This window comes from Podarcis bocagei, assembly GCF_964188305.1.
Source record: "Podarcis bocagei genome assembly, chromosome: 2".
Lineage (NCBI taxonomy): Eukaryota > Metazoa > Chordata > Lepidosauria > Squamata > Lacertidae > Podarcis > Podarcis bocagei.
Genome location: NC_138126.1, coordinates 100,087,219 through 100,114,594, shown reverse-complemented (window position 1 = coordinate 100,114,594; position 27,376 = coordinate 100,087,219). Strand labels below are relative to the sequence as shown.

At 45.0% G+C, this 27,376-nt stretch overlaps 1 protein-coding gene across 3 annotated transcripts in view; it reads right to left on the bottom strand.

The window, feature by feature from the left end:
• The window catches only part of LOC308581895 (uncharacterized protein), a 102,960-nt gene that overhangs the window by 49,529 nt on the left and 26,055 nt on the right, over positions 1 to 27,376 (bottom strand). For 2 of the 3 annotated variants that reach the window (XR_014005347.1, XR_014005348.1), the window contains exons 2-4: positions 8,456 to 8,587; positions 7,737 to 7,919; positions 6,851 to 7,036 (exon numbers count right to left, since the gene is read on the bottom strand). Coding sequence is in view for 1 of the 3 variants with exons in the window: in XM_081184686.1 (XP_081040812.1) it covers positions 8,546 to 8,587; positions 12,797 to 12,848 (94 nt within the window). In the remaining 2 variants the exon portion in view is untranslated. Of the gene's footprint in view, positions 1 to 6,850; positions 7,037 to 7,736; positions 7,920 to 8,455; positions 8,588 to 12,796; positions 13,084 to 27,376 lie in introns of those variants that run through there. The other variant, XM_081184686.1, reaches the window with a different exon arrangement.

Genomic DNA, 27,376 nt, shown 5'->3' with positions numbered 1-27,376 from the left:
GAAGCAACCACTATACTACATTGGCTCCCAGTACGCTTCCGAGCACAATTCAAAGTGTTGGTGCTGACCTTTAAAGCCCTAAACGGCCTCAGTCCAGTATACCTGAAGGAGCGTCTCCACCCCCATCGTTCTACCCGGACACTGAGGTCCAGCACCGAGGGCCTTCTGGTGGTTCCCTCACTGCGAGAAGCCAAGTTACAGGCAACCAGGCAGAGGGCCTTCTCGGTAGTGGCGCCCGCCCTGTGGAACGCCCTCCCACCAGATGCCAAAGAGAACAACTACCAGACTTTTAGAAAACCTCTGAAAGCAGCCTTGTTTAGGGAAGTGTTTAATGTTTGATGCATTACTTTTCTTGGAAGCCGCCTAGAGTGGCTGGGGAAGCCCAGCCAGATGGGCGGGGTATATTATTATTATTATTATTATTATTATTATTATTATTATTATTATTTCCTACCCAGTACCCTGTTTCATCCTGCCTATCTCATCTTCCTCTACCCAAAGAACCTTCTCTGATACATAGAACATTTGTTTCTCCATGTTGGCCAAACTATGAATATTCTAAGTTTTCCTTCTGCCCAAGGACCTCAGGCTATATGAGGCCTTAGTCCATGTAGTTCCTAGCATAGTAGTTAATTCAGAGCTGGTGAAATGGCCAGTGTGCAGGCAATGTGAGAGCATGATTCTTCAAGCAGTATATTTCCATGTTTCAGTCCCAGTTGCAAGCAGTGAATTGTTTCCAGGGGGGAGAAGTGGGATAAGGTCCTTGGTGAACCCAGGATTATATCTTGGCTTGTGTTTATTTTTAATATAAATGTGCCTAGCAATAAAAACTCCAGGGGAGAGAACAACTGATAAGCAGGGTGTAATACAGTAATTGCATTGACTCTACTGTCTGGACTGCTATACTCTGGTCTGTTTTTCCATTTGCTGTTGGGCCTATCTGCATGCTGTATGTAAATGCATGGAACAGTCCTCCAGCGACCTAGTGTTTAAGGAAAATCCACTTTGTGAGGGGCAATTGGGAGCAGAGAAGTAGCAGGCGAAGTGGGCTTCTCCACTTCATATCACTCCCCTAAGCTCCTCCCCACCCCCACAAGGTTCCAAGCATGTGTGGCAATCACACAGGGTCCCCAGATGTTTCACCATCTATTGATCCCTGTGCCACCACTTTATTTCTCGCTGCCACCACCCAGGCCCTAGCTGGTACAATACTGAGTCCAGTCAGGGTTAAATTGGAACATAAACTTCTGTTTATTTATTGTGGTTTAACAAGCGTGTGTGTCAGGGAACTGCCATCAGTGCCGGAGGGAGAGAGCCAAAGCCAGAGGGAAATCCAGACAAAGTGAGCTTTTTCCAGAGGGTCCCACAAGCCTCCTAAATTTTTTTTTGGGGGGGGGGTGGCAGGGGACTACAGGGGGAGGAAAGAAAGGATAATCCCTGCTGCATGAACAGGCACCTGGTCATGCTACATGTAAAGTCACTTACTATCTCAAAATGCTTTGCACATAATCTGAAAGCAGTTTCAAACCATTATCTAATCATTTTAGCTATAAGCATAACATCACACACACACTTGATCATTAAGGTACTTGTTTGGCCCAAAGCAAGTTTCTGAGTCAGGTTGTGATACTGTAACTAATTTTAAAACAAAAAAACCTGCTTTTCGTTGCTAAAATTCCACAGAGTTACTGGCTCGTGGCAATGTCGTCCCATGTAAACAGCACAGCCATGGATCTGAACTTTTGATAATGCAAATAGTTTAGATGCATGCTATATTGCGCAAGGAAATAGACTATTAAAAGGTCTTTGCAAAATATTTCTTAAGAGTTGGAAGGAAATCAGCTTTAAAGAACCCCCAAGTTTGTCTGAGCTTACTGTCAGTCAAAGGCAGCTTCCTTCTCATTATCCAGGTTCCTTTTCTAAGTCAGGAGAACATGAGAACTTCCATGACATGAAAACCCACCTTTGCTGTGGATTTGAAATCACAGATAGGCAAGAAGACACCTATCTAACAAAACAGAATATATTTGCAACAATAACTATTACTCTACTGGAAAATCAAAAGGCTGTTATGAGCTCCGTAGTACCATAAAGTCATGATTTTAAAGCTGATTTCTCAGTCAATTTTCAGGTGGGGTGTTGTTGTTTTGTTTGTTTTTGGCACTATCTACCAGCCAAATTTCTTTTGACATTTAGCATCTCTCCAGAACAGTTTGAGTCTTTTGCAACATGCTTTTGACACCATAATAGTGCATTCATGGTGGATTTGTAGTGGGCTGTCCCCACACCATTTCTTTCAATAAGTGGTTTTGCATTGCTTCCTCAATGCTATCGCGTTATTGCAATTTGGAGGAGCAACTCTTGCACTACAGGACAATAAAAGTGGAACAACAACAACAACCCCTCCCTGAAAAAAATACAACATAAAACCTTTTGGGGATTTCAAAGAGGATGTTACAGGACATGCACTGACTGGACTTGAAGAAGTATAAAGGTATGCCTCCCCCCAAAATAACTATTGCCGGTGCAAACAGTGTAGGACGTGAGATTGTGTATAACCACCCTGATACCATCATGAGCACAAATGATCATGAATGTAATGTATGATAACAACGACATCTGGAGTTAGTAATTTATAATTAATAAGAATCACAAGTGGTGATGTGTTCCATCTTTTTCATCCTGGCACTGTGGAAGCCAAACGCATTTCCATTTGATTTTCATGGAGAAGCAGAGAGAAAAGAAAAAGCCACAGCTGCTCCCATTTCAGATGCACAAGCAGCCTCATGATGTTATATTACTTTATTAATTTATTGCATGCACACCCCCTCCTTTCTCCCAAGAAGTCCAAGGTAATGTACATGGCTCTCCTGCTCCGTGTTATATGCATAACAATCCTATGGGGTTAGTTAGGCTAAAAGAAATGGACCCAAGGTCACCCAGTGAGCATAATGGTTGGGTGGGGATTTGAACCTGGTGTCCTCCGGTCCTAGTCTGGAACTCCTTTTTTATAGTTGTTATTAATTTTTCAATTTCACATCTCAAAATATACATCTTACATAGTACCATACATTCAATGACTTCCCTCTTTCCCCTTCTATGGTTCATTATCCACCATCCCTGCATATTTTACTATAGCCATTTTATTCAGTTCTCCTATCTTACATCACTCAAGTGTTTATCATATGGTTGAATTTACTTTAATGCTGCCAGCGTTTTCAACTGTGTGCAATTATTTTCCATATAATACTCAGCAAAAAAATTAAAAATCCACTTCGCTTTAAATACATGTTCTTCTTGCTCTTTTATTCTATACGTTAGGCCAGCTAGTTCTGCGTATTCTATCATCTTAACCTGCCAATCCTCCTTACCTGGGACCTCCCTCACTTCCCATTTTTGGGCTAACAAAACTCGGGTCGCCATTGTTGCCTGCATAAATAAGTTTTTCTGGCACCTGGGAACCGCTGTCTGAATGATTCCTAGTAAAAATGCCTCCGGTCTTTTAGGCAAAGTTGTTTTAAACATTTTTTTTCATCTCATTATAAATCATTTCCCAGTACTCTTTAACCTTTTTACATGCCCACCACATATGAAAAAAAGTTCCTAGTCTGGAACTCCTAGCACTACAGCACACTAACCCCTCTGACCATCTCCATATTGATGCTGAATTTGAATGCTGATCCAATGAATGTTTTGGGGTATATATATATATATATATATATATATATATATATATATATAACCAGCCTGGCAAAGAAGTATCACACACACCAACTGCGAATACATCAGGATGGCATTTCAGACTACACATGAAACTTGTAGTTTCAGCTGACCTGAAACTCATTTTCAGTCCTGCAGCAAAGTTCATAGTGTTTTGGTGCAGAAACTGAAGAGGGGTCAGTTCTCTCGCATTCCCCCACCACTGCCCTGCCCGGAATGTATGCTTGGGTTTATCAGAGGACAATGCCTTAGAAGGGCTGAAGGCTTTATTAAAAAGCATTTGAGCCAGACCTGTGTAAACACTTTCCTCAGGGAACCAAAGCCAAGCCATACTTTGAGCAAAGGTCAGGGCAGGGAACAGGGTAATTCTTCTGCCTCCAATACAGCCAAGAGCCACACGTCTGGCAGAGCCATGCGTCCGCAAGCCAGGCATTTCCTTCCAGTCCAGGAAAGAGATTAAAGCAGATTACAAGCAGCATGTTGTAACTGAACTGTGTGTGTGTGTGTGTGTGTGTGTGTGTGTGTGTGTGTGTGTGTGTGTACACACACAGAGAGAAAGAGAGAGGGCGTAGCATAGACAGTTCAAGCTCTTGCATAGCTCAGCTACCCAAATGGCATTAATTATGATGAGAATAACAGAAAACGAAGTGAAGAAAGAAAGATGAACTTCAGCTTTGTCCAGAGTGGGATTGTTAGATGTTTTTCTGGAAGCGTTCCTTGCCAAGGAACAAGACCAAGAGCTCAGACAAGCTTTACCTCCCATTTGCTTCCCGTTGAAACAGGAAAAGTGGACAAGTGGCTGTAGATATAAACTACATATGCAGGCACAGTGCAAACCTACAGCGGAAAGCACTTCCTCACCACCTGTCATCATCAGAACTCCCAGCAGGAATTTACTAAAAAGTTTTGTCAATTTTATAGTAGGAAGATATCCTCAGGTTGTTGTTGTTCTTGCTGCCAGAGTTCAATATCTTGGGTTCGCAAAATACCACAACAGGGCTGAAGATTGAAAGTACAGCCAGAAATATTCCCATATATTATTATCTAAAGAGCTGAACAAAACTGCAAATTCCTCTTCCACAAACCTATCCAAGTTCGCACTATATCTAAATCTAGTTTTCTCCAACAACCATCACCCACCCTGGCAATTCTCAACCAGTCTTTGCGTCAAGATAGCAGTAGGGTCAGGAATGTGGGGCTACCCCACTATGCATAATCAGGATCTGGCCAGTATTCACATTGCATGCCAGCATCAGTTTCTATAGCCGGGGAAGGTACCTCAGGCCTGGTGGGGAAGCAATGTGGCCCTCTAAGCCCTTCTGCCTCAGGACACTTCCCACACCTCTTGCCAACCTTACTTGGCACCTTCCATGAGTGGTTTTGCGTGGCTGGTATATGTCCTTGAACTCTGATGATGCCTTTTTCTTGCCTGCATGGAGGATAGAGAGGGGTGTTTGAGTGCAGGAACTAGCCTACCGTACAAAAGTAAAAATTACATTTCTTGATCCACCCACTATTGCCTCATTATCAGAGTTCAAGGACGCATTCCACCTGGGGGGGGGGGGGCGGAATCCAAGGATGGTGCAAGCTAGGGCTGGTGAAGGTTATGGCCTGGGGAGAGTGCCAAGGGCCAGACAGAGAAACCTAGAGGGCCATATTTGGCTACTGGCTCTGAGATTCCTCTCTCACACACTACACTGAATAGGAGCTTCACCAATCACATCAGAGGGAAACAGCCACATTGCCACCCTCAGCTGAATTTCCAACATTTTGTTCCAAGCAACACACAACAAAGGGAAGGGGGAGCTTTTCCAAGTTCTTCACACTTTTGTCAAGGTATCAAAAGTGTTCTAACAATGCCTAATGATAATGATCCAAAATGGAAATGCATGCATTCATGGAAATGTAACAAGAACAAGAAATGTTGCTTGATTTTGAGTGTGAATTGAAAGAAAGAAAATGTCCATAATAGAGCTGGTTTTATATATATATACATACATACATATATATATATATATATATATATATATATATATACACACACACACACACACACACACACACACACACAGACACACACAGACACACACAGACATCCATTATAATTTGGCTCAGTTTCTTACAACTGCCTTTATGTGCTCAAATTTCCTTCCTGTCTGATTTGATCAAACCATAGTTTGCTGTAACATCTGAATCATGTGTACTGTAATTTTCTTCTGGAACTGAAAACACACTTCAAACCAGAATTGCTTCCCTTTCCTGGCTTGGAAGCAAATTTTATGGTTTGCACACAAACACCATGGTTTGCACAAACCATCATTTGCCTGGTTTGGACATCATGGCAATCTATAGTTTGCCTGAACCAAAGAGCAACTTTGATTTGCCCTTTTGGAAATTTTGAAATGTAAGCACTAATCAGACCTAGGAACCACTGCAGCTAATTCATATGTTTCACGTACAACTAATATACATTAAAGCCAAAATAATGGAAGATTGGGACTGTATACAACCAGGCTAGTTATGGAAGAGAGATGTGTGGGTGTGTGTGAGAGAGAGAGCGCACAAAACAAAGGGAAAGGCACAAACCTAAAACTAGAGCATCTTTCATTGTGGATAATTATGAGGTGTAATTCTTTTAGTGCCCATTCTATTGAAAATGTTGGATATCTTTGGTATTTTTTCCTATGTTGTTGTTTCGCTGCACTGATTTTATCCTGTGAAACATCTTGCTATTCAATATGGAAATGTTTGAATAAATTAATAAAGGGGAAGTTCCTTGCCTTCAGGAAGCTGGCACACTCCAAGGTAATCTACTGCCTCAAGCCGAATAGCGCCGTGAACATGAGAGGCTTATGGTTTCATTTAATTCTGCTGTGGGTATGTTCCTTGCCTTTTCCTTATCCTGTTCTATGTCATTAAACATCTCCATCAACCATCGTCCCTGGAATATCAGGTGATACTGAGGTGGAAATGAGATGTGGTTTTCTTTTATAGGAACAGCTTTCCGCCACCCTCTTTTCCCCCCTGCAATTCCTCTCGGAATTCCCTTAAGAGCTCTGCAATTGTGACAAGTATTGCTAGGGGTTCCCCCAAGACAAGAGCCTGCTAAAGGTCAGGAAAAGGAGCTTACCTGAATCTCAGAGCAGATGGAGTCATGGTGGAAGCTTATTTGTTTGGATTCAGGGAGCACACAGATCTGGGTGATGATTCATGAAGTGTATACAATTATGCTTTTCCATTCTGATCTTCCTTTGGAAAACTCAGAACAGCTTCCGGGGGTGGGGGGTGGGAGTGTCTCCTAATCAGTGCTATTTCTCTGGGAAAAGAGGTGCTGGAACTCACTATGAACACCTCTCTGGTTCTCTTATACAGTGGTATTTCGGGTTAAGAACTTAATTCGTTCTGGAGGTCCGTTATTAACCTGAAACTGTTCTTAACCTGAGGTACCACTTTAGCTAATGGGGCCTCCCGCTGCTGCCGCGCCGCTGGAGCATGATTTCTGTTCTCATCCTGAGGTAAAGTTCTTAACCCGAGGTACTATCTCTGGGTTAGCGGAGTCTGTAACCTGAAGCGTATGTAACCTGAGGTACCACCATAATGGCAATAGCGCCCACCTGAGAGGTGCCGGAACAGAGTTCCAGTGAGTTCCACCTGGAAAAAAGCCGTTCCTAATAAGTCACTAACCAGCCATGCTGGGATTTGTTTAGCCTTAACAATATAACTTCATGGTGCATCTTCGCAGACCCACCCCAATCTCCTAATGTATGCCTTCAGAGCATACGCATGAGAAAGTAGGTTTCCCCCCTTAAAACTGGAACAGCAGAATTCATAAAACATCCATGAATCCCTAAGGTGTGTGTTTCAGGGGGAAACTGACAGGGTTGTGTGAGGACTGGAGACGTATATATGAAATTAGGTCCAAAGTGATCTCAAAGCCCCAAGCTTTGGATTGTTTTTATTGCTGCTGCTGCTGTTGTTGTTGTTTTAACAATCACCACACGGCACCTCAGGCTTACCTTGGCATGCGGCTGGATGATGGCGGTGGGTAGTTTGGAAGGTTCCGGAGAGCAAAGCTCTCTCAGGGATGTGACTAGTGATGAGGAAGGGAGTTCACGTGCCGCTGAGGTCTTACATAACAGCTCTCTCCTGCCTCTTCTTCCCCCATCGCACAGAGGCAGACGCTGACAGATTGGCTAAAGCTATTAAGGGACCAAAAGGATTGGGTTTTAATTCTATAATTATTTGCTCTGGGAGAGATACTTGTAATCACCGAGAACGAGTCCGGCAGTATTGGTGGGGGTTGGGGTTGAGGATGGGAGGAAAATGAGGCCTTAAGTAACTTCTATTTGTGGGGGTGAGGGTGGGGGGAGATGATGTATTATCCTAGCTTGTGTGTGTGTGTGTGTGTGTGTGTGTGTGTGTGTGTAACTTCCTGCCCCCCCCAAATAGTGGACAGCCAGAATGGAGGCCTTTTCCTGATCTCTCTCTCTCTCTCTCTCTCTCTCTCTCTCTCACACACACACACACACACACACACACACACACACACTGTTTTCCACCTGTTTCAACTCCTCCTCCTCTGGCAGGTAAGGCTCAGCCAGGGTTTCCTCCGTTTGAAACCGGGATTCCCCTTCAGTAGAGCAACAGTCTCAGATGCATCTCAATGAGGACAGGGAGGTTTTCCTCCCCTGTACAGTACATTTCAGGCTTGCACTATTGGCTCACATATACATACACTGCAATGAATGTCGCCATGGAAACAGGATTCTGCGAACAAACAGTCTGCAGCGATTCCTTTTCTTTTCTTTCGTTTTTGCATGCTTACCAAGGGAGTGTCTGAAACGCCCCTTCCTCTCTCCACAGAACCCTAGAAGAAGAAACACACAAAATATTATTTTTTTTTTAAAAAAAGCATAACCAGCAACCACTGTGTCTATCCAAGGTCCGGGGTGTTGTTTTTTTAGCAGCTGATCAACTCAAATGGTAGTCAAAACAGCCATACAGAAGATTAATAGGACGTATGGGAAATAATACACAGATTTCCTTCCAGGGACGGATGGGAACACTCATACTTAATATGGTGTCTTTTGCCTCTTGGGTAAAAAAAAATCAAAAAATCACAGTGAGATGGATAGAATATCATTGGAGTGGCGTTTGTGTGCATGTGTCAGATTACACCAGATTTACCACTACATCCACCAATCACACAAAAGTCAGAAATTAGCACAATAACTAGTTCAGTTAGGGTACCACTAAAAATAATGATTGGAGTTGTGTGAGCACATATGCTGACGCATATGTTTTCCCTAATAGGGCAAGTAACAGTTTCAGAGAGGGTTTTCATCAGCAAGAGTGGGGAAGGTTGCCACCCTGTTTCCCCATGCTGCTACTCCTACACGCACTCCACAGCTGCTATTTGCATCTCTATCGTCGCGTCTAGTTTGTCGCCCAGATAATCAGTAAGTCAATATTTTTTGAATTACTCAGCTTGTAGGAGATAGTTATAGGTAGACAGACACCACCACCACCACATCTTAAAATGTATCAAGGCAGTGTATGATATAAAAATATTAAACATAATTTAAAATAACAAAAGCAGATAATAAATTCAAGGTAAATGTCTAATCAAAAATCAAACAGCTGAAAATGCCCATCAGCACAAAAAAGTACCACCTCTCTATGAGCTTGGTCCTCAGGAGAGCATGTTATTCCCACCCTGGTATTTGGCCCTGAGCCTTCCTCCATTTTCAGAGTTTGGAGGTGGGCCAAACATCATGCCCATCACAGCACTGGGAGTGTAGTAATGAAAAATTAAAATGCCTAGGGGTTGGGGGCTTACCATTTTGAAAAGAGGCAGCAGAGGGTTCCACTTATATTTAACTTCCCTCCTCCCAAAGAAAGCTCCACCATCACAGAGCTGTAAGCAGCAGCCCAGCATCATAGCAATCTCCGGCTATAAAATGCCCAAATGGGAATGGCACTAAATCAGATGTTTTCATTCATTCCATGCGAATATTGGTTCTTGGGGCTATGTTACTGGGGATCTTTGCTGATTATTTTTGTATAAGAATATGGGGGGAAAGGGTATTTTTTATTCTTTAATTGTTATTAGTAGACTACCACTTTGAGCACGTTACTAATTATTTTATATTTTATGGATTGTATATCTGTATTAATGTTATTGTTCTAAGTTGCTTTGAGACTGGTAGAAAGCATCAAATAAATCAGCAGTCTTAATCAATCAACCAATCAATCATCATAAAAATTATGATGCATTTATTCTCCCTGGGCATTACATGCTTGTTTTTCAAAATGGCTGCCATCCTGTTGTTTCCAGCTCCACTGTCACTTGAAGTGGCAGAAGAGCGCTTTTTTAGTTTGAGTCTGCTGTTACCGCTTCTCAAAATGGCAAGCTCCCATTTTCGTTTTTGTTACCGTCCACCTGGAAGTGGCCAAAAAATGCCCCCCCCCACTGTCATGGGGGATAAATGATCCTGCAAAAGTGTGTGTGTAGGGGATATCTGGCCCATTTCTAGGCGCCTCCAACATTCATAGAGCATTTATCCTGATTTGTTTGTTCAGAGCTTACACAGTTGTTAGATTATGTCCAGTATTGAGTATTCATTCTATGTTATTTGAAGGGAGGTTATATGACAATGAACATTCTTCCTGAATTGCTCACATGGTGGTTACATGCCTTTCCAATGATTATTTGTTCATTCCACACCATTCGGTGCATTTTCCAGTCACTTTCTTAACTGCAAAACAGTCCGTTCTTTTTAAATACTTGGATTTGTTGCACTATGGTGACAGAGCACTTGAATCCCTACTTTAACTGGACAAACCTAATCTTCCAGTGTGAGCTCAAATCCCTCCCATAAAATAGTGACAGCCTGGAGTAACAGTCACGTCTTGTCTGAGCTGAAGTTTCTTTACCCTCATTCTGCCCATCACTGATTTGAGACACTCACTCACACCTGAATCTGATAAAAAGGAAAGTGTATAGTTGGGTGACATCTCATCCAATACCATCAGACAACCTCTCCCAACAATTTCATGGAGGTGTTAAAGAGCAGGGGAGACAAAAATTAAATGTTGTGGAACCCTGGAGAATAATTCCTATGGGAAGGAGCAGTGGCTCTCCAGCACTACATTCTGAAACCTGCTGTCCAAAATGGAGAAAACTGATTGCAAAATGGTGCCTCAATCTTGCAATTCTAAAAGGTGGTCCAGGAAGAATACCATCGCTGGTTATATCAGTAGAAATCATCCATCAGGGCAACCAAAGCAATCAGGGTTAAAAGCAGACAGAAAAGAATCTAGACTAGTTTCATTCAGGAATACCTGGAGGATGCCACAACTTTGCCCACAAATGGAAAATCTGAGACTTGCCTATAATGATTGAAGTCTAACTATAAATATATATTCTGGATCCCAAACTGAACTGGGTCAATTTGGGTCAACTCAGGATTCAGTTGATCAGGTTGAGTCAGTTCTAGATCACCTCAGTTCAGGTCTACCTGGAGTGATCTGGGACTGCCACATGGTGGTGGTGGGGTGTCTGGTGGCAAGAAGATGAGGGAGAGAAGATGCTTAGGCAGTCTACATGCATCTCCTTCTCCCCCATTCCTGGCTGCACAACTGTACAAGACACCCAAAATGGTTTGTGGCCCAGGTATGGGTCAGCTCAGCCCCAGATTGTCCCAGATCAGTTTGGGGGTGCTCCAAAGAATTGGATTGGGTCCAGAAACAGATCAGGAGTCCATACATGGCCCTAATGCATACCAGGGGTTGAGCCACAGCCCCTTTTGATGTGGCAAGCTCAAGATCTACTGAACAAAAGGCATTGACTATTCTGCTGACCAGTCCTGCCAACCTTAGGCAAGGATCAAGTGGACATGTTATGACTCAAACCTCTTCAAGTGCCTGGTCTGCACCCTTATTTGCACTCAACTGCAGCTCATCCAAGCAATTGCAAGAAGCCCAAATCAAGATCTCTTGCAACACAGATTCTGATATCAAAATAGCTTCCCATGTCAGAGATGATGTGAGCAGCATTATCCACAAAGTGTCCCACAAACAAGTGGGGGTTTTGATGGCACTGTGGGTTGACCACAAGGGGCTGCAAGAGTTCTCTAAGAACTAGCTCTGCTGGAAAACATTTTGTAGATACTATGCCAGTGAAAAAGTAAGTTTTCTTCACTGCCAGCAACGTCCTTGAGTAAGGCTTCCAATGGGCTCTAACCTGCTATTTTTCATCCCAGGGGTTTTCCCCACCACCACCTGTGTTCTAGTCATCCCAACCTCCAGCTCCAACAGGTCCTGTTTACTGAATCCTTTCAAAATATGGTCTGGGCTTATAACTGTCAAAACATCCAGTTTGTAAATGAATCCTCCACAGTTTAACTTTGTGTGGCATGAAGAAACACTGCCCCATATCCTGGATCTACTATCTTCACGGTCCCTTCCAATTCTACAATTCTATGATTCCAGTGGATAAGCCCATTTGAGAAAAGAGAGAGAGAGAGCGCGCAAAATTTATTTCCTCCATGCCATTCATAGAGTCACACCACTTGGTCACTGCAAATGTCACTGAGCCCAAGGGAAAACCTAATCCACTCTTACATACAGGCCTTCTCCACAAAAATATCCAATTCAATAATAAATGAGGCATTCTCCTTTCAGGGCACAACCTTAAGAACTTCTGCAAAGCCTTCCAGCAAGTCTTATTTCTTTCCTCTGCAAGCTGGCTCAGATAGCAATGAATCAATACATGGACCCCCACCTTAGAACCACCCAGTGATTTTTTTTCTGTGGGTACGCAGGGGTACGCATACCCTTAGACCTTTTTTTGAATCTAAGTTTGGTTTCATTGAGGGGCAGTATTTCAATATGAATAGGAAAGCGAGAGTACCCCTGAATATTAAAAAAAGAAAAAGGAAAAACACTGGAACCACCCCTATTTTCCATATCTTTAGCAGAGCTGCTCTTATGGTGGGGCTGACAAGATGACCATACTTCTCCAACTATGCCTTTTATTTATTTATTTTTGCACAGGCACGCTCGCACACATTACCTTTGAACGCCTGCCTGCCGTCGCTGTGCCCAAATCTGCTTCCAATTTGCATTCCGCTTGTGAGATTTTGATCTGAATGCTTTGATGAAATGAAGCCAACGCGTTGGAGTGCTTCAGTCAGCTTCTCATTGCATTGTTTTCATACCCGGCCCCAGTCACGCAAGTGCTCTCGCTCGCTCGCTCTCTCTCTCTCTCTCTCTCTCTCCAGGGGCTAACAGTGACCTCGTGAATTATCCCAGCCACAGGGGAGCAGGCAGAGCAGGCAAATGTAGTGAACATTTCCAAGATCTCAGCCAAACATTAGATTTGTTCGACTAACACACACACATCTCTCCCCAAACCTACACAAGCTCCCAGCCTTATAGACTGTACTTTGAACAGAGGTTCTTCCACCAGCCTTATAAAACTCTCTCCTTCTTTTTCACCCACCCGCAACAAGTTCTCTCACACATCTATTTCCCCTCTATCTTGTATACAAACTGCAGTTCAACATTCAATAGCGTGTACCCAGTATGAGACGCCAATGTTTTGAAATAAAAAGACAGCAATCTCAGTCCGCCTCTCCCTCCCCACCCCCACCTCCCCAAAATCCCTGTTTCTACCATCTCTTTGCATTTGGTACAAATACCTAGTCTAATACAGTAGTTGCCTCTCCATCAAACTCCCCACAGTGCCCTCTGCTGGCTAAACAGAAATCCTTGCCTCTGGCTGGCACAGAAACAGGCAGGAAACTCATCTCGGCATATTCCATTTTCTAGGTCTATAGTCCCATCACACAAGGATCTCTGCCTGGGCTCAGTCAGAGGCTCTGCCATCAGAGAGGCCTGCATTGTTCTGTTACAAAACCACTCTTCCCCTCCTCCTCCTCCCCTGGTTGTTGCTATAATTGTGAGTGAATAAGAGGGGAATTTTGGCTCTCGGTTGCAAGCAAGAGCAGTTACCCAGCCGGCTATGCATATCTGGCCAAGGCAAAGCATTCAGTGGGAGACCAGTGTTTTGCAGAGTTATCGTTCCACAGGCAGGACTGGAAGGTGGCAGAGAAAGAAACGATCCGAATCATCTCTAGCACTCTGCGTGAGAGGCCACACTCTTGCGGTCACTCCAGGTTTTGGTGGCTGTGAGAAAGGTGTGGAGTGAGGCAGCTTGGCTTGACTTTATGTTGCTCTCAAGGCATACCCAATACAGTTGCATGCAGCTGGGACACTGGCATGTCACTGCTAGACCATATTTAGCTTGTTTTCTTGTCCTAGCTTACTTCATTGTTTGGTAGGGGTGGGGGACACCACCACCAGCTCCTTCGGCGACACCCTGTTGTGTGAGAAGCAGTTCTGCTGCTCCTTCCTGGCTGTGTTCCTTTCCTTGCACCACCCCCTGCTGGATGGAAAAGAGGCTAAAGATCTGTGCAGAGAAACCAAGCAGCTAGGCTGGGTGGGCAGGGGGGCTGAAAACACATAGAATTGGAAGGGACCCTGAGGTCCAAGCCCCTGCAATGCAGGAATATGCAGCTGCCCCATATGGGGTTTGAACCTGCAACCTTGGCATTATCAGCACTGTGCTCTAACCCAGTGTTTCCCAACCTTTTTTGGGCAACGGCACACCTGTTTAATGAAAAAAATCTCGCGGCACACCACCATTACAGCCCCGTGACGTCAGCGCGCAGCGTCACGCTGGGAGGGACGCACGAAAGTGAAAGTTTTTAATTTTTTCCCTCCCCCTTGCCGGGGAACCTCCAAGCTTTGGGGGTGGGGGGGGAGGCAGCAGAGCGAGGCACTGAGGGACGGCGGCAGCTGAGGCGGCGGCGGCTGTTGTGGTGGTGGCGGCGATAGCGGGCGGAGGAGGGGGCGGCGGCGGGAGTTGCTGCTGCTGTTGTTGCTGCTGCTGCCCGGACATGCCGGCCTCCTCCTCCTCCGCTGTCTCACGTTCCTCCCTTTTGCACGCGCTGCCCCGCCGCTCGGCACCACCACCGCGGAGCCGCCCCTGGCTCGACGCGGATCCTCGCCGCCGCCGCCTTTCACCGCCCGCCTCGCCCGCCTCCCTCCCACGGCACACCAGCCGATGTCTCACGGCACACTAGTGTGCCGCGGAACACCGGTTGGGAAACACTGCTCTAACCAACTGAGCTATCCAGGCTACATATGCTGGCTACACACAGGTATCAGTTCCAAACCTCCTACTGGCCTGGAGAAGAGAAGAACTTGGTGGGGAAGGAGAACACCATTCAAATAACTAAAGGGCTGTCACATAGAAGAGGCCTGTCAGCTTCCTCCTCCATACCGACTTGCCTTAGCAGAACAACTCAAGGAAGAGGGTGTGAACAAGATCATAACTGGCTCTAGCATTTATCGGTTCAGGCTCTGGCTGTCATTGGCCTCTGTGCTTTCCACTCTGCCAGCGGACTACCAAACATATTGCTTTGGCAGACATATCATGCATTTCTCCCTGTTCCCTTCTCAGCAGTGCTTTCTACTGCTGGCAACAGGGTGACGTGGGGGAATATATATTATTGTGAGTTTGGGGTGTTCAGATGTGTGCCAGGCTCCTCTAATCTCTGGATCCAGCAAGTGTTTAAATTTAATCAAGGCTTCTAATTCTTGGAATAGCCAGGTTAGCCTTCTGGTGCAGTGAGGGTTAAGAGGCAAGATGGCAAATGTGTGGGAGCCACTCCGTCAAAGGATAAAGAGAAGAGAGTTCTGAGAGCAATGGTGTGACTTAGAGAAAAAGCAGCAAGCTGGAGAGAGAGAGAAATGTTGGGCAGCAATGTTTGGTTTGTTTGAATCCAAGGCTGCAGCTATGGGAGAAGAAATATGCTTTTGGGGTGTTGATGCTGTGAACCCCTCCATCATCGGCTCAGGTTGTATATATGTATGAATGAACCAGACACCATAGTCTCTGCTGTGCCTCATTCACAAAAGGAAACACGAACCCTGAGAAAGCACCTGGAACCGCTGGAATATCACACCACTCGGAGTTTGGGGTGGCGTGCAACACTATACAAATTTCTTCTATTTGTTCTGCTCTTTCCTCCCAGTTTCCTTCTTGGTGACTTGGCTACTGAGAGCAACAAGAGGAGGAGACCCAACCTCCTCCCCGTTTTAGTATTCCACCTCCCCGAGCTCTGCCTTCTCCCTAGTGGCCAACAACCAGCCCTTTAATTACTTGTGGAGAGCTTTGGTGCGGGGCGTAGCAGGCCCACCTTGTAGTAAGGAGATTAAAAGTGATCTCTGAGCCTCATTTATCCAAGAAGAAGCTGGATCAGAGAAGTGCGAGCGTTTGCTCTGAATGCCTGGGAAGTGCGCCGCCAGCCCCAAGGCCCATTTGGGGGCTGTCTATTGTATTCAATCACAAGAAGTCCATCTCAAATGGCCTGCTAATGAAAGCCCATAATATGGCCTTGCATTAGTGGCAGTAACTGAGAGGTTCATTAAAGTCTAAAAACGGGAGCTTCAAATGACATGACAGAGACAAGGAGGAAAGGGAATCCAGAGGGAGGTGGAGAGGGATGGGGAGGAGGAGGAGATAGAAAATTACAGCTACATTTTTCTCAGCGCAGCCCAGAATCTTCAGCACTTGCAGAAAGGAGCCTTTGGTTGTCATCCTTGGAGAATTTCACCTTCAGCCTCCCTCCGGTGCTCCCAGGCCTGCCGACTGCCTGCCTTCAGCAGAAGTGGAAGATTCAGCTGACAGCAAGGGGAAGAAGGAGGGGAGGGAGGGTTTAGGACAGAAGCCAGCTCCATCGCAGGGTCGCCAGTTCCTCGGGGCATGCAGGGCCTCAGCAACAGCAGCAACAACACCTTCCGACCTCACCCGTTCTGACAAGGTGTCCCTTCCTCTGAGGCTGGAGAATCGGAGGCCTCCCAGACTGGGAGACGGGCCAGGTTCCCTGACAGCTTGGTAAGCAGGAACGCAGGTTCGCTGTGTTCTCTGCGTGGCAATCATGAGGCGTAGAGGGTTTGCTACAAATCAGGCTGTGCTTGTTGTTTAATCGCAGGTAGCAATGGGGGGGTAGTACCTGGAGTCAGTGCAGAGGGATCTGTCAGAGCAGGTCACAGTGACCAGGAAACAGTGTCCTTTGAGAATGAGCATTAGTCACATATTCGATTCTTCCTTAAGTAAATGACCGGCATAAGCACGGATTGCGTATTCTTGTTTGTTATGGCCAATCTGGTCATCCTGCGAGCAGCAGGAGCCGTTACCATCTCCCCTGCAACCCTACTACTATACAGCAATTGTTCCCAAAGTGTGTGCCGCCCAGGGGTGCCAACTTGAATAAAATATTGGGGGGAAATGGACAGGTAAACCTCACCCCACACAATCAATCACAAGATGTGGCATGTGCACACCATTTGAATGGCATTATCCATCCACTTTGGGGGAGGGGGGTAACCCACTCAAATATTTTATTGGGGGGGTTAAGGGACCTCAGCCCCTAGGAGTTGGCTCCTATGGTGCCACCCATGGGCAATAAATCAATGCAATAATTAAAAGTCCCAGTGAGCCCAAAGTGCTTACTGAAGAGGCTTCCTGCTGCATCTCTGTATGTTTCAGGTCCCTTCTCTGCCCCAAGATCATAGAGAGCTGCAGCCACAGTAGTCAGCGTTAGGTCTGATGGATACATAGTCTGATCTGGTATAATATAGCTTCACAACGTCCTGTTCAATCTCACACAGTGACCTCTGCCACGAGCTATGGAATCTCACACCTACAGCCAATGTAAGAGCAACTGCCATACCTGCAATTCCTACAAACTGCTATTCTTGTAGTGACTGTCTTATGTTAAACCTCTCTATCTCTCTCATACCAAAAGCAAGCATACTCAGCGTTCCTCATTACATGCAAACGCTTACCTGCAAACAATGTACTCTTCTTGCCTTTGGCTTTTTGTTTTGTTTACTAGGTGCTGTGGAACACTGTATATATGGACAACAGAGTACCATGGGTCCCTGCAGCAGTTACAAGCAGACTGTCAAAAATAGAGGAGACTGGCTCTCCCCAGTGCTGGCCCAAGACATTTTGTTGCCTGAAGCACAAACCCCAATGATGCTGTGCACTGATTAGGGACCACATTTGGAGCTTGGGGGAGGCATGCTGCACCTTTCATACACCAATTTCAGCCTTAATTTATCTCCCCCACCTTCATGGTGCTGCCTGAAGCAGGTTGCTTCACTCTGCTGGCCCTAGTTATCACATTTACAGGAAACACATGGAATGGAATTCAACACTAGGACTATGCAGAGTAGACCCACTGAAATTAGGTTTATTAATTTCAATCTGTCTGCTCCAAGTAAAAGTTAGTTGTCCCCGCCTTTTGCTCTATCTGGACTGATCACAGAAGGGAAGTCCTCATTACTAATTACTAATGTTTATCTCCCCCCCGAAGGCTCAGCACCTGATCTTGATTGGAGATGGGAATCATTTGAAAATCACCTATTGTCATGTCATACCAAATGCCCTAACTCGTATTCCTTAATTGGGGGAGATTTTAATGCTCGTATTGCCACTAATTGGGACCTACTAACTAAGTCCAACTGGTGGACTCCCCCATGTTTGGACAACTTTGACTTGGAACATACCAGAATTAGAACTTCAAAGGACAACAGAGTAAACAAAGCAGGAGTGACCCTTTACCAAATGGCCATTTGCTTGAATCTAGTATTCTTGAACGGCACCTTCCCCCCCGATATACCGGGGGAGTTCACTCACCTGGGACCAACATCTAACAGTGTTATCGATTACATCTTGATCTCCGCAAATTTGGCCGTTAATGTACTTTCCTTCCAAGTTGAAAATCAACATTTCAGTGATCACCTCCCAGTAGTGACCACTTTGTCATTGTTCCGGCGCCAGAAGGACTATAAACACTCAGTTCTTCTGGAAACCTCATCATCGGTCCAAATAAGAGGGATCAAATGGTCGGAGGCTGTAGCCCAAAAATACCAGGATTTTTTCCATAGGGAAATCACTGCCTATCTACCTCAAATAACTACTGATTTACAAGATTCCAATTCGGTTTTGAAACTTTTTAACCTTCTTACAACAAACCTTACCACCTTTTTTACATCACCTCCTCAAAAGGCGAAAGTGGCGCATTTCAGTGCTGGGGCCCCTTGGTTTAACACCTCTTGCAAACAAGCAAGATCCCTTCTTCGTTCCATCTATAATGAATACAAAAACTCTAATGCCCAAGCTCTACCATCCTCCTATTTACAAGCCAAAAGAGCATACAAACAGACTTTAAAGCTGGCCAAACGCGAGTGGCATCAAAAGCGTTGGCGAGCCTTGATAGCGGCCTCTAAATCCCGCAGACCCCAGGAATTTTGGGCTCTGATAAACATAAGAGGAAGGAAGTACCCACTGACGACTATCCCTGCGCCCACATGGGAAAAATTCTTGAGTAAATATTTTTCCTTGGCAGAGGAATCCAACTCATCCACGGAATTCCAAGCCGACCATCTACCTCTGTGGCCCTCTACCGACCCAGACCTGATAATGGACTTGATATTAGATCTGAAAACGGGCAAAGCCCCCGGGCCGGATCTAGTCCCTGCTGAGGCTATTGTTGCGCAACCGAGGTGGTGGGCTGAAATTCTGGCCAAAGTCTTTGACGCAATTAATTCTACGGGGCTTATCCCTAGGTCATGGAAGGAGGCCGTGATCGTGCCAGTCCATAAAAAGGGTCCCCCTGCTGACCCGGAGAACTATCGGAACATCAGCCTTTTGTCTATCATCGGGAAAATCTATGCAAAATTTTTGCTGTCTAAGCTGTCTCATTGGGCAAACGACTCAAATCTGATTGGCCATGAGCAAGCGGGCTTTAGGAACAATTACTCGACCTCTGACCATATGGTAATTATGTATCATCTTGCCAGAAAATATTCTGCCCCGAGGCGGGGGCGCCTATGTGTCGCTTTCATAGACCTAAAGGCCGCCTTCGACAGTATCCCAAGAAACTGTCTATGGAAGAAACTAGAGAGATGGGGCATAGATAGAAGACTGTTATGGCTTATAACCCAATTACACCACGGGTCGTCGGCTAGAGTGAGACTCACACCTGCGGGAAACCTATCCAACGAGGTCCCAATAAATAGAGGTGTGCGCCAAGGCTGCATTTTGGCCCCACTCCTCTTCAACCTGTTTATTAGCGATATGAAGCTCTTTCTGAATGAGTCTCAAGCCAACATTCATGCCCCCCGCCTCGCCGATTTCCGCTGCCCTTTGCTCCTATACGCCGATGATGCAGCGATCCTTTCCTACTCTAGAGTCGGTTTATGCAGAGCTCTAAAGATTTTTGCGGCTTATTGCAAACTCAACCATCTGACAATTAATCATGGGAAATCTAAAGTCCTGGTCTTTACCAGGTCTCGGAAAACTTACAGCTGGAAGTTAGATGGAGTCCAATTAGAACAGGTTTTCAAATTTAAATACCTGGGAGTCTTTTTTCACTACAACCTAAGCTGGAAGCCACAGATACAGTATTTACTAAACAAAGGGAAAACAATACTTTATGCTCTACTCCAATTTTTTGCGGCTGACGGAGCCTCCCACATCCCCTCTGCATTGAAGGTATACTACGCAAAAGTGGTTTCCACCCTCTGCTATGCTGCCCCGCTCTGGGCCCCTGGGTCCAATTTAACATCGCTGGAGACATTGCAGAATCAGTTTCTCCGTCGCCTCCTGAAACTCCCCATGTGTGTGAGCAACGCAGCCATACGTCTGGAGTTAAGGATTGCAACATTGGAGACTGTCATCTGGAAGCGAGTCTTTGGCTATTGGCTGTCCAGCTGGCATAGGCTTCCCGACCATTACCTTTTTCAGTGCCTCTGGCGGGACGAATTTGTTAATCCGTGGGTAGGAAAAATCCATGCCAAACTTCTGAGCATCGGAATCTCCCCAGCGGACTCCTTAAAGATGAACTTACGCTCAGCTAAAAGCCTAATTGAGCAAAGATTAGCAGACATTGAAAATCAACACAACCTTGCCAGAGGTGGGGGTGTCTGCTCCCCCAGGTATCACGGAATAACCCCACCACTTGACCTTCCATCATACATGTCATCTCTTTCATCAGTACCTCACCGACTTGCATTTATTCGTGCAAGGTTCAATGTCCTTCCATCGAACCTGCTGAGCCACAGATTTTCCAAGGGTTTGGTGTCTCCGCTATGCGTGTGTGATGGGAAAACTGTTGAATCTCTTCCACATATAATGTTCAACTGTCCCCTACATAGCATAGCCAGGACTAAATTCCTGGGCCCTGCTTTACTGCGCTTGGTTAGCAGGCCTGTTGAGTCACACGCCGCACTGCTTTTGCAGGATACAGATCCTTCTGTTACTCTGCAGGTGGCGAGATTCCTGAATGCGGTTATCTCACACGCAAAAACCACCAAAAAACAACAACAACAACAACAACAACATCAAAATCTAATCGGACAGTTATGATGAGAGTGCATGTCGGATCTCGTCTTCAGTTTTCCTTTTTCTGTGAACCGTCCCTTGGAGCTCTCCGGGCCACATCCTATTATTTGGCTCTGCCCAATGACCCACCCTTGCATCGCAGTGTTCACCTTCTGTTGCCAGATATTTCGGTTTTTAAGCCTTTGTGCTTTTTTATGTTTGTACATATTTTATGGGCTAATAGCCGTAAATAAATAAATGAAATGAAATGAAAAGTTAGTTGAATAGCACCCATTGTACGCAGTCGCGTGCCCACCATTTCTAGATCTGATGTTCTTTCAACCACACCTTAAAATCAGCACTGTGTCTCGCTCCTCCTTCTTCCTGTTCAGGTATCAGACCATTTGCCTTTTCTCTAGCTGATGAGGAAACGATTATCTAGCCTGCTGGGTTTGTTATTCAGTGCGGTTTTTCTTTTCCTGGGGTTCGGTGTCCATCACAGCTCGGACCATCCTCCCTCAGATACTTGGCACATCAATGAGCCACCAGCAACGAAGGCAGTGACAAGGTCACAGCGCCACTTCAGAGTGTGTCAGTATATTTGTTTTACTCACCAGTGAGCTAACAGCTCTTGTCAGGAGCTGTTTGTAAAGGCGTGATGATAGCTATCATATCTTGTTAGGGGTGCTAATCTCCACTTTCCCCCCTGCTCTTTCCCTGACCTGTCCTGCATTATTCATTTATCCTTTCTCCCATGTGAATTGGCTCACACTCCCCACCATTATCTGCCCCTCAGTATTCCACACTGCTAGAAGAAAGGACTGCTGACGCCGAGCTAGATATCGTCTAGTCCAGGGGTTGTCAACATTGTGCCCGTGGAGGTGGTAGAGCTCACACTGCTTTGCCTGAAGAAGGTCTGAGGTTCAATCCCTGACATCTCCACATAGGGCTGGGAAACACTAGAAAGCCCCTGTCAATCAGGAGTTGAAAATATTAAACTAGAGCAGCGGTTCTCAATCTGTGGGTCCCCAGATGTTGTTGGACTCCAACTCCCATCATCCCTGAGCTCTGGCCTTGCTAGCTAAGGGTGATGGGAGTTGTAGTTTAACAACACCTGGGGACCCACAGGTTGAGAAAGGCTAAGCTAAAGGATCCAATATAAGGCAGCTTTCTTGAGGTAAGAGGGTCTCAAACTGTGGTCTGTAAACCAGTAATAGTCTGTGTCCATGGAAAGAATTCAGTATAGTTGAGAAGATCTGTCTCCTTCTTCTTTGGCGATCACTCATAGCCGAGTAAGATTGTCTTTCATGAACACAGTCTTAACAGTGAGTCCGTAAGTGACTGTGGAGACCAATTCTGGATCCACACATCCTTCCAACATGGAGACGTAGGTTTCTGGGTGGGAGCTGATCGTGGTGAAGGTTTGCCAAGTGTGCCTTCCTCTTAGCACATTTCTCCCTTTCGTCCTGAGTTTGAGCATCTTCAAAGCCCATGACACCTTTGGTAAAGGCTGTTCTCCAATTGGAGCACATGCAGGCCAGTGTTTCCCAGTTGTTGGTGTTTATACTACATTTTTATAGATTTGCCTTGAGAGATTCTGTACATGGCCCTCCACTTGATTTCCCCCCTCTTTTTTGATGTCAAAGATCAATGTGCTGGTTTCAATGAAGATGCCAGCACTGAAGAAGACATTATTGTTGTTCCATAATTCTTCATCCGTTTTCTTAGAAAGACAAGACTAAAATCATTAAAATAAGAATGACTAGCAGACTAATTTCCAGGTTGCTTGAAAATTCTAAGAAACCAAAAAATAAATCAGCGCGGCAGCTGATACCAGAGCAGCTTTGGTCTGGTCCCTTGATCCAAAATGACATCTGGTTAGGCGACTTCCGGGTTGGTGCGACCAGCTAATGGCGGATTCCCTCCAAGCTCCGGAGGGAATCGGCTCGGTGGAGGAGGGGTCCTGCCGCGGCGGCGACGCGGGGACCCTTAGAAACCACAGGCACGGATGCCTGTGGACCTGGTGACTCGGCGGGCATCATTTGCGCCCCCCGACCCACAAAGAAGCCTTTTTAAAGGCTTTGGAGAGGATACGGGGAGCGGCGTGGTGCTGTGAGTAGACCGCTTCTTCCACGGAGTGAAGCCGCAAGCCATGGCTGGAGAGCACTGACTTCTTTCCTTGAATATTTGGACTTAAAATGCAACAACCCGTGAGTAATTGGAACTAAAAATTTCTTCTAATTGAATTCGGTACGACCGGGGGAGGTGCTAAAAGGAAGTCCGCCTCCCCCCCTCTTGCAGGCAATTTAAAGCAAGAATTAAACAACTAAGATCGAGAGACTGTCTTTCTCTTTTTGAGATAAAATTCTTAATTTCACGATTTGGACTTATAAGCTAATTGCTGGAGGATTTGAACTGATCTTTGGAGTTGAAGTGCAACCCCCCCCCCCCGATCTGGGAGTGACCCGAGAGGGAGCCTGTGAAGATATTTACAGAGTTTGACAGCTGTCAACTGAGCTGTCAAAGTCAAGAAATTCTGTTTTTTGTCATTTGTGTCGGTTACTTTTGTAACATTGGAACTGTAAGCTTTTAAAATTAGAGTGGCAACAATAACAAAATATCCGGATTGTTGGGAAAAGAACACTTAGTAACAAAAATCCCTCTAGAGGGGATTTGGAACATTACAATGGCTGCAGATGGAAAATTACAAGCAGAGTTAAATAGGGTCTTTGAACTGCTGGGAAAGCTGCAAAAGCAGAGTTCTGTTATGGCTATGAATCTGACAACCTTGAATTTAGAAATAAACAACTCTGCTGAAGTGGTGGACCTGACTCAAGAAGAATCTACAGCTGGGAAGAAAGACTTGTGTGCTGTTTTGGAGGAATGGGAAGAAGGAGCAGAAATGACGCAAGTGAAAAAGGACAACCAGAGGCCTTCAAGGTCAGGATGCATGGAAGATAAAGTTTGTATGTCAAAAATCTGGTTTGAAATTGAAATTGAGAATGAAGAGTGGGGATTTTTTCCCATGGGGAGTCCGAAAGACTTATGGATTACAAATGTGGCGAAGGTGAAAATTGGACCGTTTGAGGCATTTGGGATATTTGGACTTGGAAAGAACAGGAAGCAAGATCTGGACTCTTCTTTTGAACACGAAGGACTGGTTGGAAAAGATTTGGACCCTTTTGGGTCGAAGATGCTCCGAGATTGGATCAACATAAAGGACTGTCAACAAAACCGGCTGAAAGGGACTGAAAGAGATTTAAAGGCCTCGGACGTGATAGATCCAGGCTGAGAACTGTCAGATAGAAAGACAATTTTGGGGGGATCAAAACCGGGGGGGGGGGGAGGAGGAACGTTAGAATCCAAAGGGTTACAAGCATATGCTCTTATTTGTTAAGATTTTCTGTAAATATATATAATTGGGAATTTCGTGAAAGGGAGAGTGGATCGATCTTAGAAAAGGTGGATGTGGGTATTAAAATAAGGTATAGAAGTTTGAAAATGGTTAATGAAGATGATTTAAATAAAATATTAATAAGGGATTGATTTGGGCATAAAGAACTTGCTGGGCTAAATTTTGAATGGGGATGCAAGAAGGGGAGGTGGGGGAAGTCTGGGAAAGTGGTTAGGAAAATAAGATTTTGAAATTATATGTGTTTTTTGTGTGTAATGTTGATGTTTATTTTTTGTTTGTGTTTGTCTTAAAAAATGAGAAAATCCCAATAAAAATTTTATTTAAAAAAAAATGACATCTGGTTATATCCTAACGCAAGTGAAAACACTGCTCTTGCATAATACAACAGTATCTTCAGATGTGTCCAAATCCATGTTGAACAAACTTACTTCCCAAAAAGTATAGTGAATTTGATATATGTGTTTGAATTGGTGGAGCAACAAAAATGTTTGTTAAGCAGTCCTCCAAGAAAACCCAGCAATTTTTTTTAAAAGTCCATGGGGCAGGAGGGGAGTTTGAGGGGCATTGTATTATACCATCACATCTGGTACTGCTCAACTACTTTCACTGTGAGCACCTCCCCCCAGGTTGTAAGGTATTACCGCTAGCGTATAAAGCCTTAAATTTCTTGGCAGCAATCTACCCGAGTACCACCCTTCTTTACACATTCCTGCTTGTTCTTTGAGATCTGCTGCAGAAGCATTGCTAACTGTCCCTTATGACATCCATTCAGCTGCCACATGGAAAGGGACATTTAGTGCACTGTAGATTGTGAGGTTCAATTCTCTTGCAGATTAGGCAGACATCTTCCATGTTCCGTTTTAGATTCCGGCTGAAAATGTTTTTAGCTTACCCTTCCATATGACCTAGTTTTCCTGTTCTTCTGATCTTCACCTTTCTACCCTTGATTTGATTATTGGTTTTATGACGTACATCACTTTGAGAAGTTTCCATGCCCCCTTCTCCTTGATTTAGTGGGATAGAAACATTATGTATAATAAATGTATAAATAAGGAGTCCAGCCTAAAACTGAAGCCCAGGTAGAACTATAAAGAGGAACAAAGCTTGAACGAAGGCTGCAAACTTCCATGGAGCATCTATACGAATTCCCCCAGCTTTGAAAATATTAATTCAGTTCTCTGTAATGAAAGAGCTTGCATTATTCCTGGGCGCCTGTGCATGGGGCAGTCCAAAGAATATAAATTAAAGTCATTCTATGAGCAGATGCGTCCAGAAGTATGACTGAACAGAGAGAAGGGGGGTGGGGAGCAGAGTTGGCCACAGGAGGGAGAATAACATGAAGGGAGGAGGTAGGGGGGGATGAGACTTCAGGATTCTGATTCATCTTGAAAAAGGCAGGCAATCTGTAGAGCCGGCTTTATGGTTCTCAGGGAGCAGCCTCTCTCTGTCCAAGACAGAACACAATGCACTGCCTTGCATCTGGGGACACAGAAATCCTTTCTGTGCTTGAGCAAAAATGACTTGTTTAAAGGATCAGCCAAGAAAGAGATTCAAAATGAAAACAGTGATTATCAAGTTTCGAGTCTCAGCCCTCACCTAGGTTTAAAACAAGCCACCAGCCCCAGTCCTTCTTGGAATTAACTCTGACAAGGGATCTCACTCTGTACATATGATTATGAATATAGGTCATGTAAACTGGAGGTGGGCTGGCTTCTGCCTTGCATGCTGTGCTTTTTTAATAATAAGAACCCAGCAATCTGCTGGTGTATTTTAACAAAGCAAGAGGGAACGCAGAGGGCCACTCTGTGACTGGGATGCAATTAAGTTTTCCTTTTGAATATGTGCTCTTGCTTGTGCGACTATAAGCCATGGTTGCAGAACTTGTGGCCCTCCAGATAGCATGGGAAATGATCCGTAATGATGGGAACTGGAATCCAACCACATAAATAAGGTCTTAAGTTAGCCATCTCTGCACTAAGTGGTGACTTGCTGGATCAACACAAGGGCCATAGAGTCTTGTGTTCTTGCAGCAGCCCATATGTGGTCCCCCTGAAATTGGCCAGCTGACCTCCAGTGGATAGAGTCATAGAGTTGAAAAGATCTTGGTCTACCTTCTTCTGCCTTCCCTTGTGTAATCAACACCACACTGTAATCATTGCTGGTACATTCAGGACAGACCAGAGTAGGAAGGTGGTGCCACTTCTGAATCTGAGCAACAGAGAGATGATGCGCTCCCATTCCTGCTGATCTTATTAACTAAGGTGTAAGGCAGTGCCATCTATGATACTGGGTGCTCAGCAAGCAGCTTTGGGGCTCCATCCTACTCACAAAGCCCAAAGTGGTCTTTATAAATATGTGTACAGAAAAACCTAGACTCTGCAATACATCTAACAACCTCAGGTCTCCTGATTATTATGGAACCAAACCGTCTCTTGTGCCAACATTGCTGCCCCAGTAACTCAGCTTTGCTGGGAGCGCTTCAAAGTGGCCGATGCCTTTTTTCGAGAACCCTGATTGGAGTGTGTGTCTGTGTCTGCAGTGCTCCAAGAGGATTTCATTTTTTCATCTTGAAATATTTATGCTTTATGTAAGAGGCTTCCAGGAGAGTCCAACTCGGCAAGAGAAACAAGAGAGTGCATATTTGCCTGGTCTCCAGAGAACTACTGTCCTGGCAATTGTGAAAACGAGTCACATGAATGCTCCAAGCCAGATAGGATGGCATGCAGAGACAGCCAAAGCAAAAATGGACTCACTGGCTGAACCTAAACCATAAGCAA